This window comes from Arvicanthis niloticus, chromosome 16 (assembly GCF_011762505.2).
Source record: "Arvicanthis niloticus isolate mArvNil1 chromosome 16, mArvNil1.pat.X, whole genome shotgun sequence".
Taxonomy (NCBI): domain Eukaryota; kingdom Metazoa; phylum Chordata; class Mammalia; order Rodentia; family Muridae; genus Arvicanthis; species Arvicanthis niloticus.
Genome location: NC_047673.1, coordinates 62,262,239 through 62,274,809, shown reverse-complemented (window position 1 = coordinate 62,274,809; position 12,571 = coordinate 62,262,239). Strand labels below are relative to the sequence as shown.

The following is a 12,571-nucleotide window of genomic DNA, read 5'->3' as shown; positions in this document are numbered from 1 at the left end:
CTAGAAATAGAAACTGTAGTGAGTATTGGCTATCAGGAGACAGGCCCACGATTCTGTGAACATTTGTCCACACTCAGGGCCACTGTCAAAATGGGATGCCCTTTGGAGAGTGCCAACGCTCTTCAATTTACTATTTGAATCAAAGAGTCATACAAGGGTTCCTCAAAAATACTTGGGAATGCTTAACCCTTCATAGAAGAAGGTTTTGGTCTTTCTCCCAGGAGGTTGCCTGGGTTAAGATACACCCAGGGCTAGTCTCATCATAAAGGAGGCATGTACATGTGAAGACTAGCCAAAGGCTAAGCCTTGGAGCATCTCTCAGTGATTTCTGAGACTTTCCAGAAGGGAGGGAAAAACTGGTTACCTGTACATGACTGTAGGACAGTGACAGAGTCAGAATTGTTGCTGACAGGGTTCCGGACTGTACATGTATAAGTCAGATTTTGGTCCATGGGGGAGTGGAAGATCCGAAGGACATTGCTTTTCTCTTCAGAGGGACTCCAACTGTATGTCACATTCTTTTCTTCTTTCTCCACAGAGCATGTCAGTGTGCCATTACAAGTATTGTTCAAAGATAGTATCAAACTCTGTGTAATTTTTGGCTTTTGAAGGCGACCTATGAGGGAAAACATATGAGCCTATAGTGAGCTGAAACCAGCATATAAAAGCTTGTGAAAATCCATTGTTCGCTTTTCAGAAATTTGTATAATAGATGTGAAATGCAATAATATATAAGTCATGAAAACAAATAAATTATATTAAAATTATTTTTGATGTTTTCTTATGGTCCATGTGCCGGTGGTGAGTTATATCTATTGCATTAATGCTTTGTAATGATGTGTACGTTCAACCCTATGGATCTTAACATCAGCCAAAGCAGAAAATTGTTTTTTTTAATGGTTTTCCTATATTTATTCATTTTTCTGTCACTCACATTAAGTAATCAAGGGCTTTTTTCTTTGTTGAGATTCTAATATCATGTCATCATTTCTCCCTTTCCTCCCTCCACCCCCCCATGCTTCTTTTTTCAAACTTATGGCCTTTGTTTTCATTACTTGTTGTTACACATACATATATACACATACTTATACACATATCTATTTTTTCATTTTCCATTTATTCAAAATAGATTATTTTCTCATACAATATATCCTGAGACAAAAAGGGAGTGGATCTGGCTGGGAGGAGAGGGGATTGGAGGGGAGGGGAAGGGAGGAGCTGAAAGGAGTACAGAGGGGAATCTCATCATAGCAGAACTTCTTACATTGCAAACATTTGGAGATGTAACTTTGGGCTTGATTTATTCTTTTGGTCACTGATTCTCTACACTTGCCCAAGCGATGGAGGGAAGGTTTCTAAAACAGATGAAACTCTAAAGCATATCATCTTTGTAGCCATTACACTGTGAATATAAAGCAAAATCTTATACTAATCCAGTATTTGTAAAAAATCACTTTGCCTCAGTAGGAAAGTTTCATTTAAGCATGAAAATGAATGCCAGTAATCTATGCATTCAGGAGAGTGAGGCAGAAAGATTATGAATTTAAAGCCAGTCTGGGATACCTACTAAAACCATTCAAAAAAACCAAAAGGGACTAAATCTATAAATCATAAGCATGAAAGGTGTGGTGGTTTGAATGAAAATGGCTCCATTTGAATGTTTAGTCACCAGGAAGTAGAACTGTTGGAATCAATTAGGATTAGGAGGTGTGGCTGTGTTGGAGGAAGTGTGCCACTGAGGGTGGGCTTTGAGGTTTCAAAAAGCCCAAACCAGGCCCAGAATTTCTCTCTGCTTCTTGGCCTGCTGAGCAGGTTGTAGCTCTCAGCTGTTGTTCCAGCTGGATGCATGCTATCAAGCTCTGTGCCATGATTGCAATGAACTAGACCTCTGAACCTATAAGCAAACCCCAAATTAAATGCTTTCCTTTACAAGAGTTGGCTTGCTCATGATGTCTCTTCACACCCATACAGTACTAAGACAGACAGAATTCCACTCTGTAATTGCTATTCTTGTTTGTCAACTTGACTACATATGGAATAACCTAGAATCCAAAAATGGAGGGCACACCATTGAGGGTTTTTTTTTTTGCTTAATTTGAAGGAGGAAGATCTACTTCTAATCCTGATCTTCAGGCAGAAAGACACACCTTTCATCTGTGACATTCGTTCTGCTGGAGGCCTATGTAAGGACATGGAAGAAGGAAGCTTTTGCTTTCTATCTGCTTTCTCTCACCTTGCTGCCAGTCCATTCCCTCACTGGCAGTAGAGCCTACTTCTTTGGGATCCCAATGTCTACTGAAGACCAGCTGACACAGTCAGTCAGCCTTGTGGACTGAGGAACTCTTAGATTCATAGCTAGCCGTTGTTTGTCTAACTGGACAACAGTCATTCTAATAAATTCTCTTGCTACACAGAGAGATTCATCCTTTGTTATTCTAGAATCTAGAGTACAGAGAACCGTGACTAATACAGGTTCTCCATACCTAACTTCTCCAGCTCTTCAGATTATAGGTTGGTTATTTTTCTCAATGACTAATATTCACATATAAGCAAATACATACCATAATTATTTTTTGGATAAATCTCATTCAGGTTGACTTGTTCTAGTTTCATCCATTTACTGGCAAATTTCATGATGTAATATTTTAGACACGTGCGTAATACTTCATTGTGTAAATGCACCAGTTTCTTCATCTATTCTAGTGTTGTTGGACATCTAAGTTGTTTCCAGTTTCTGGCTATTGTGAATAAAGTAGCAATGGAGATGGTTGTGTAAGTGTCCCTGTGGTATATGAAGCATCCTTTGGGTGTATGCCCAAGAGTGGTATAGGTGGATCTTAAGGTAGATACAGTCTTACCTTTCTAAAGGAACTGCCATATTGATTATCACAGTGGCTGTACAAGTTTGTACTCCCATCAACAGTGGAAGACTGTTCCCCTTATTCCACATCCTTGATAGCATGATGTCACTTGTGTTATTGATCTTAGCCATTGAGATATAAGGTGGATTCTCAAAATAATATAAGGTGGATTCTCAAAATAGTTTTGGTTTGCATTTTTCTGATGGCATGCAAACCACCATTAAGGATGGAAAACATTTCTTTAAGTGTTTTTCAGCTATTTCAGTTTCTTCTATTGAAAATTGTCTGTTTAGATCTGTGCCTCATTTCTTAATTTGGTTATTTAGGTTTTTGATATTTAATTTTTGAGTTCTTTGCACACTTTAGAAATTTGTCTTCTGTTGGATGTAGAGTTGGTTAAAAACTTTTTCTATTCTGTAGGCTCCCACTCCGTCTGAATGATAGTGTCCTTTGCCTTACAGAAACTTCTGTTTCATGACGTCCCATTTATTAATTGTTGATCTTAGTGTGTACACTGTTGGTGTTCTGTTCAAGAAGTCTTCTCCTGTGCCAATGAATGCAAGGCTAGCCCCCCCTTTTCTTTTCTATCAGTTCAGTGCATCTGATTTTATGTTAAGGTCTTTGATCTACTTATGCTTGAGTTTTGTGCAGGGTGATAAGTATGGATCTATCTGTATGCTTCTACATGCAGACATCAATTTGACCAGTAATTTTGCTGTCTTTTTCCAGTGTGCATTTCTAGCTTCTTTATCCATAGCTCTGTGGATTTCCATGTGGGTCTTCACTTTGATTCCACTGATCAATGCATTTGTTTTTTATGCTAATACCATGCTGTTTTACTCTGTGGTACAACATGTATCAGGAATGCTGAGACCTTCAGAAGTTCTTTTATTGTTTAGGATTGTTCTAGTTATCCTGGGGTTTTTGTTTTTCCACATGAAGTCAAGATCCTTTCAAGATCTGTGAAGAATTGTGCTGGGTTTTGGTAGGGTTTGTATTGATTTTGTAGAATACCTTTGGTAGGATGATCAATTTTTACTATGCTCATCCTACAGTGTGGGAACAGGACTGAGGATGGGGATGAGAGTCGATGGAGTCATGTGACAAATCCCAGGAATAAGACTCCAGAGATCAGCATCAGAGTGTGGATCTAAATTTACTGCCCAGTGCATAAGTTTATTCACAGTGTTTGAACGAATCCCTGAATCTTCAGCCAATCATATCTCACCACATCATCACCATGCCCCAATGAAAATCCTGTCCCAATGAAAACCCTGCCTGATAAGGTAATTTGGAAGGAGTGGGTGGGCATCATCACCTGTTAGGACTTCTATGAAGATTGGGGGTGGAGATAGTCACCCTGGCCTGTTCTTTTTTGCTGTCCCACTGGTGTTCCAGAAGCCATCTTAGATCTAATATCCTGTACAGCAGATTAGACTCTGAGTAATCGCAGGAGCTTGTGGCGCCTCACTTTCCATCCCACTTTTTTTCCCCCAAGGTTGACTTCCATATCCTTCCACATTCCTTCTGTTTTTATTTGAAGGCTAAAGATTTCCAGGAGGAACAACTTGGCAGGCAACTGTTGATCCTTGATATTTTGAGGGACATCGAATGTTCCATTTATTCCTGACATAGACCCATTGCTAAGTGTCTGTTGAGGTTCCCCACTGGAGGACAGTGGAGGCAAAACATATTGGCGACCACCTGCCTGATGAGCCTTACTAGGGATGGAGAAGTCCCTAGTAACTACCTGAGCCAGTAGTATGAAATCTGCTAGGCATATATTTTCTGTTAGATAAAAGCCCACCATTCCTGGGACCACGTTCAATGACTCATTAAATGGAAGTACTAGGGTAGAGTTGGTGGGGAGTTGATTCTCTCCCATTGCTGGATTGTCACTGTCCAAGATAAGCAACTGGGAATCCCAACTAACAGGGAGAAAATGGGCAGATTTCTAAAGGCAGCCTACAAGAGTGGCTGGGCATGTGCCTCAGAAGTAGCTGTTAAGATAGCACACATCAGTAGAAAAAGGGTAGATGGTCCTGTCTCTGGTCATTCTGGAGACATTCTGTGCACCTAGTTTACAAGAGTCTTGTGACTTGCCTAGGTGACTGGGGTGGTTGGCTGGAGGCTTCCTCCCTACTGGTGTTGACACTGTAGGGACTGGCAGTCATCTCTCCTCTTCCTCATCTGCCTCACTCAATGAGAGGCTCTCCAAGGCTGTCCTCAGTGGCTCCATTGGTGGTATGGGGCTTGATGGATCTGTTAGGAACCCAAATGGGCTTATCTGCTCTTTCTGGAAAAAAACACAAACAAACCCTCTTCCCATGGTTACCAGAGGGGCTGGACTCTTCCAGGTGTTATCTATAGGGTATTTCTAATAGACCAAGGGCAAAGGAGTTATTCTTGGCAGCATAGCCCCCCTCCCAGTGTTTATACACTAGGAAGAAACCTTATTTGTCAAAAATTTAAAAATTTATAGTAAATAATTTTTCTATTATTTCTATTATTTTATCATGGGGCCAAGTCCCCCATATCTTTCTCTTTAAATGTTTTTTGAGAGAGGAGTGGGCCCACTCAATGATAGCTTGGCTTTGGAGGTTATGGGGAATTCCAGTTCAGTGAGAGATACCTTGGTCCTTGCAACTAACATATGCTGGTCCATTATCAGTTTTTAAGGCATAAGGGACACCTATGACCAGCATAGACTTTCTCATAGTGGCAATCAACATCTTGAGGGTTTTCTTTGGGTTGTGCTACAGCAAAAACATAAGAAGAGGAGGTATCTATGCAGACATGAACATATTTTAAGCACCCAAACTTAGGGATGTGAGTGACATCCATTTGCCATAATGAATGGTCCTAAAGGAAGAAGCAGGCCTGGGCTGAGCAGGTACACACTAAATGTTTGCATGAGGCTGGGGTACGATTAGTGGAAAGTCTATGTAACAAGTGGGCAGAATCATGGAGACATGAGTGGAGGGGTCAAGCTTGTTCTAAGGGGGATAACAAGAAGGTAAAATCCAGACGATCCAATTCTTGGTCAAAATGGCCAGCAAGTCACCTAATTGAACCCAACTGTTGAAGTATTGTTTAAATATTTTTTGAGGAGCATTATTGGAGCTATATATGATGTAACCAAAACTGTTCTTAGAGGCATCTGTGAAGCCAGAGGCAGTCTGTGGGATGGGCCTTTCAGAAATAAAGCAACTATTGGACACACTCATCATAGGCAAGATGGGAAACCTATTTTTAGGGAAACGATTATCTAACTTCCCATGATAGCTAGCAAGAGATATCTGAGCTATAGGGTGAGAGTTAAATGCCATGACAGCAGATCCTGAGTGAAGGGCATCACAGTTATATCCAGGTAAGTATTCAGAAGTGTGAGGTTTTCAGCACCCAGAGGGCTGTAGAAATATGCTATCCACAAAAAGGGTAACAGTGGGTGCGAAAAGAGTAAGGCAAGCAAATCCAATATAATATTCTGTCGGGGGGGCTGGAGGAGCACTCTGGTCCATGTGGGGATCCCATGTGGGGAAGAAGACTCTGCTAAAGATGTGTCAAGTAAGTGAAGGAGAGCATCAGCAAAACACATGGCTCCCTGGGACCCTGCGCCAACAGCCCCGGCTCTGTCTTGGAGAGAGTCCAGGGCCTTGCTGTGATGTTCTACTCCTTGGGGCTGAACCCAGTCTGGTTCAGTTATGACCAATAGTAATGGTCCATAATATTTTAGGAATGTGTTTCCCCTTTACTGGTAGGGCTGGAGGTTGCCCTGCTGGAAATTTTAAAGGTTGCTGTTCCTAGTGGTTTTTGATTGGCAATCCTTGACCCAATGGGAAACCCTTTTTTGCATTTAGGACAAACTGAAGGGTATCTTTTCTCTTTCTTTTCCTGTACTTTATTTGGGCATTGCCTGCAAAATGCCCCTGGCCTCCACAGCTCCAACAGACATTTTTTCTTCTCTTATCTTCTTCTCTTACCTTCAGGTGAAGAGTTAAGGTGGCTACTAGGCTTTCTGAATTTCTATAACTGGTTACCTATGTCTCGGGTCATGTTGATGCAGTCCTCTACTCCCCACTTCAGACAGGGGCAATAGCCTTACAGCCCCTTGTAGTAACCCTCCCCAAGACAAGCTCCTTAGCTAAAGCTTCCTGGCCACATGATGATGTATGTGAAGGCCAACAGCCTTGTGGACTCCATATGAAAAACCTGCAAAATGTTCGTTGGGCTTTTGCTTCAGGCTGCTGAGTGGTGCTGTAGCACCTTCAGTAACTTTCCTGACTGTGTGCATGGCACACAGGCCAACATGATCAAAGTAATTTGGTGGTCCCTGCATTTGAGCCGTGGGAAAGCTATAATTACCTTCTTGCTGTAAAGCTTCAGGTGGGATGGCCACTTGTCTAGCTAAGTTACCCTGTCGGAGAAGCTCAGCCTCATCATAAAATCCCACCTTCTGTTGTAGAAATTGACCCCTAATAATACAGGTCTCATAATAGTCTTCAGTCCCGTAGGGTATTCGGAGCCATGGCTATGGATTCAAACATCTGCTCCTCAAAGCAAGAGGGTAGTAACTGCCTTCCTGTATTTTCGCCGCAACTCCATAAAGCAAGATTTCCAGGTTCTCTGTAGGGGATCATTTCCCACAGGAAAATGGAAGATTACTGGGGACACGGGTAGAGGTGCCACTCCTGAAGGATTTAGCTTAGCTTCCGAAGAGGAAGCATTGGAGAGGGGTCCTGAGTGCACATTCGCTGTCCTTCTCTCCCCCAGGGATTGGAGGCAGGCGGCAGAACTTTGATGTATTTCTGTTAGTTGCAAGCTGAGGGTCTGGTGGTTGGTAATCCACCCCCGCATGCCCCTCCCCTTCACTTTCATTTTCAAGATTTATCAGATGAGGGTAAAACAGTCGTGCCTTTATCTACAGGGATGACAAAATCTGCCGGCTCAGCCGTCTCCATATGTATGGAGGCAGCTGTGCTCTCTGAGCTTTTCTTGGGTGCTGTTGAGGAGTCATCCTTGGAACTTGTCAACAAAGCAGACAGAGGCTGCAGATCTAGTGTAGAAACACGAAGGCAGCTCAAGATGGATGCGACGTATAGAGGCAGCTCTTCTTCCAACTCCGTCGTCTGTGCCAGCACCACTACCTTTCCCAGAAATGCTCATCCCACATGTTGCCAGCTAACATCCATGGATATAAGCGCAGAATTTTCTCATAAAAGGTATTGAGCTTCTTTTCAGAACATCTCAGCTGCCTACTCTCCAAGATCCCTTTCAAAACCTTCAATTGACTATGTTTTTTTCTGAGAGTTAGTATTGCCCATTTTGCTTGAAGATTTACACTCACCCACTCTTTGTTGCATAGGACATTTGGAGGTCCCTGCTCAGGCACCAGATGTAGAAACAGGACTGAGGAAAGGGGGCTGAGAGGCAACAGAGTCACTTGATGAATCCCAGGATTCAGACTCCAGAGATCAGAATCAAGGTATAGATCTGAGTTTATTGTCCAGTCAATATACAAATATACAATATTTGAGCCAATCCCAAGTCCCTAAATCCTTGGCCAATAGTATCTTGCCACATAGTCACCATGCCCTAATTAAAGCCCTGCCTGATGAGGCAATTCAGAAGACGTGGGTTGGGGAGAGGGGGAGCATGGTCACCTGTTAGGACTTCTGGGAAGATGGAGGAAGCAACCACCACCATGGCTCAGTTCCTTTTTGCTGTTTCACTGGTGTTCTGGGAGCCATCTTAGATCTAATGCTGCGTATGGCAGATCCTCTTTGAGGAGCTGCAAGATCCTGTGGCACCTCGTTCTCTATTCCACTTTTTTTTTTTTTTTTACAAGATTGACCTCCACATCCCCCACACTACAGATTCATGAACATGGGAGATCATTCATCTTCTGATATTTTCTATTTCTTTCTTCAAAGACTTGAAGTTTTTGTCATACAAGTCTTTCACTTGCTTGATTAGAGTTCTACCAAAACATTTTATATGATTTGAGGTCATTGTGAAAAGTCATTTCCCTGATTTCCTTTTGAGTCCATTTGTCACTTGTATCTAGGAGGAGTACTACTTTTGGTGTGTTAAGTTTGTATCCAGCTACTTTGTTGAAAGTGTTTATTAGCTGTAGGAGTTTCCTGGTGGAATTTTTAGGTAACTTAAGCATACTACCATATCATCTGCAAATAAGGATACTTTGACTTCTTCCTTTCAAATTTGTTTAACTTTGTTCTCCTTCAGTTGTCTCTTTGCTTTAGCTAAGACTTCAAATACTATATTAAGTAGGTATGGAGAGAGTGGACAAGCTTTTTTTATTTCTAATTTTAGTTGGAATGCTTTGGATTTCTCTGCATTCTACTTGATGTTTGCTATAGGTCTGCTGTAAACTGACTTTATTGTGTTTAGGTATGTTCTTTGTATCTCTACCTTATATCTTAATCTCTCCAAGACTTTTATCATGAAGGGGTGTTGGATTTTGTCAAACCTTTTTACCATCTAAAGAGATGATCATGTGTGGTTCTTTTTCAGTTTCATTGACTGATTTTTGAATGTTGAACCATCCTTGCATTCCTGGAATGCATAGATATTAAAAATTGCAATATCCTCTGGTGGATATTTTTCTTTGATGAATATATAGTGTCCTTCCCTATCTCTCTTGATTAGTTTTGGTTTGAAGTCTGCTTGGTTAGATATTAAAATGGTTACACCAGCTTGTTTTTTAGATCCATTTGCTTGGAATACCCTTTTCCAACCCTTTACTCTGTGGTAATGTCTGTCTTTGAAGTTGAGGTGTGTTTCTTGGATGCCGCAGAAGGCTGGATCCTATTTTCACATCCATTCTATTAACCTGTGCCTTTTTATTGGGGGACTGAGACCATTGATACTGAGATAGGAAAGTGACCAATGATTGTTGATTCCTGTTATTTTGTTGTTGTTGTTGGTGGTGGTGGTAATATGTATGTGTGTGTGCACAACCACTTTTTTCTTTTGATTTTGCTGCTCTGAGATTGTTTATTCCTTGTGTTTTTATTCATGTAGTTAACCTCTTGGTTGGAATTTTTCCCCTATCATCTTTTATAGGGCTGGATTTGTAGATGGATTTTGTTTAAATTTGGCTTTATTATAGAATACCTTATTTTCTCCATTTATGATGTTGGATGTTTTGGTGGGTATAGTAATCAGGAATGACCTCTGTGGTCTCCTAGAGTCTGTAGTACATCTGTCCAGGCTCCTATGGCTCTAAGAGTCTTCACTGAGAAGTCAGGTATTATTTTATTAGGTCTGCATTTATATGTTACTTGGTCTTTTCCTCTTGCAGCTTTTAATATTCTTTCTTTGATCTGTATGTTTTGTGATTTGATTATCATATTCCAAGGAGAGTTTACTTGCTTGTCTAATCTATTCATTTTTTTCCTGTATGCTTCTTATACTTATAGGCATCTTCTTCTTTAGGTGAGAAAATCTTTCTTCTATAATGTTGTTGAAAATATTTTCTGGGCCTTTGAGGTAGAATTCTTTTCCTTCCTGTATTCCTATTATTCTTAGGTTTTATCTTTTCTTAGTGTCCCAATTTTTTTGTATTTTTTTGGGGGGTGGGGTCAGGACCTTTTATGGTTTAAATTTTTCTTTGACTAATATATGAATTTTTCTATTGTATCTTCAATGCCTAATATTCTCTCTTCTATCTCTCATATTTTGTTGGTGAAGGTTGCCTCTGTAGTTTCTGTTCAAGTTCTTAAAATTTTCATTTTCAGAAGTCCCTCAGTTTTAGTTTTATTTATTAATTCTATTTCCATTTTCAAGTCTTATATACTTTTATTCATTTCTTTCCACTGTTTGTTTGGATTTCATGGGTTTAATAATTTTCTCTTTGAGGACCTCTATCTTCTTCTTCTTCAACTTTCCTTCCCCCAACTTACTCCAGTAAACCAGCCTCCTATACCAATGTTCTCTGCACACACACCACCTGAGCAGGCCAGGTAAACATGTAAGCTAATGGAAGACTGCCTCTCCTCCAAATCCAACACTCTAGCTTCATCCCTAGCTCTGCAACAGAATGCCTGCTGCAGCCTTCCTTCTAATGTCCCCACTCCTGCCCACATCTATTGTGGTTCCACAGATCTTCCCTTCCTACCCACCTTCTCCACACTTGTTGGTTTATCCCAGCCCCCAACATCAGCAGGCACTCCCTGCTAACCCAGACCATTCCTGCTAGGAAGGCAGATAGGAGTCTGTATATCTTCCCGTTTCCTTCTGTTCCTCTAGATATAACTCCCCAGTCTCATCCTCAGTATCTAGAGCAGACCCTCTGGGGTTATCTCTCTTCACTGCATCGCTGATTCCAAGGGGATGAAATAAACTGATCTTGCTTAAACATTCTTTTCTCCTCTATGAGCCCCTCTATACCCCTAGTAAGTGTTAGCTCCCAAATACCCAGAAACATCTTTTATCTGGAACCTCCAGAGGCTACAACTGTCAGATCTAAAGAAAATGTCCTACCAGACAATATAGAGCCATCAAACTCTCTAAAAATCCAGATTTTTTAGAGAGTGGATTTTTTCTTCCATTATAGGTATTTGGGGTGGGGGTGGTAGGGTGGAGGTGCAAGGTTAGTTTGAAACAAGGGTTTCTTTGTGTAGTCCTGGCTGTCCTGGAACTTGCTCTGAACACAGGCTAACCTTGAATTTATAGAGATCCTTCTGCCTTTGCCTCCCAAATACTGGGATTAAAGGTGTGTGTCAGGATCTGCTTATTGTATCCCCTTGGAATGAGGAGAGACAATGAAAAAAGTTCACCCATGAAGGTCTGTATAGCACTGGGGATGAGACTCAGAGTTTGGATCTGGTATAACAGAGGAGAGGGGAAAGAGAAGGGCACACATGTCCTTTTATAGTTCTTTGAACTTTCCTATGCATTCCGTAATTATTTTAAAACCAGAAGCTTATCAAAAACCACTTTGCATATGGTATCTTACTAGATTGTCAAGATAATGCTTGCAAATTGATTAGTATGATTGTTGAAATTTTATAGAAAAAGAAAACAAAGATCAAAAGACAAATTCTGCTCCAAAACAGAATACAAGCAAAGTCTGTCAAGGCCAAAACTAAAGTTAGACCTTTATAAGTACTGATATGCTTATGTAATTGCAAGGATAAAAAGAATTAGGAAACTCTGTTTTCAGAAATATGGGTGTGGTTTAAACCACAAATCTCCAAAGCAAGGAAATCCAAGCCCCCTGTCCTCCCATAACTTACGGTAGATATGAAGGTGGTAGCTCTTGGTGATGGTTTTCTCAGGGTTCTCTTCATTGATGTCTGCTTTGTAAGTTCCTGCATCTTCCATCCTCAGGTTTCTAATGACCAAGTCATAGGTCTGATTTATGACTTCTATTCGTCCTTTATAAATGACCTGGGTTATGGTAATTTCAGGTCCTTGGATTCCTGGTTTTACAAAAGCAACAGATGATTGAGAAGTCCAGGCAATGATACTAATTTTCTGTGGTTCTTGAATCTTTAAGTGGAAAGTAACTGACTCCCCAAGAATCCCAATCACCACCATCGAGTCTGCAACTCCTTCTGCTGCTTCAGACCCTGAGGATATAAATAGAAAACAGTAACCGTCATACTGTTGAACTGTTTTGTGTTCCTTCTCTTTTTGAGTATCATTGAGGAACTTCCTCAGACACTGCTCATCCTGTGTCTTGA

At 40.9% G+C, this 12,571-nt stretch overlaps 1 protein-coding gene across 3 annotated transcripts in view; it reads right to left on the bottom strand.

The window, feature by feature from the left end:
• LOC117721463 (SLAM family member 5-like) overlaps nucleotides 1-12,571 on the bottom strand; it is a 31,328-nt gene that overhangs the window by 8,076 nt on the left and 10,681 nt on the right. For all 3 annotated transcript variants that reach the window (XM_034520115.2, XM_076914496.1, XM_076914497.1), the window contains exons 2-3: nucleotides 12,122-12,457; nucleotides 365-616 (exon numbers count right to left, since the gene is read on the bottom strand). In XM_034520115.2, the coding sequence (XP_034376006.1) occupies nucleotides 365-616; nucleotides 12,122-12,457 (588 nt within the window). The remainder of the gene's footprint in view (nucleotides 1-364; nucleotides 617-12,121; nucleotides 12,458-12,571) is intronic.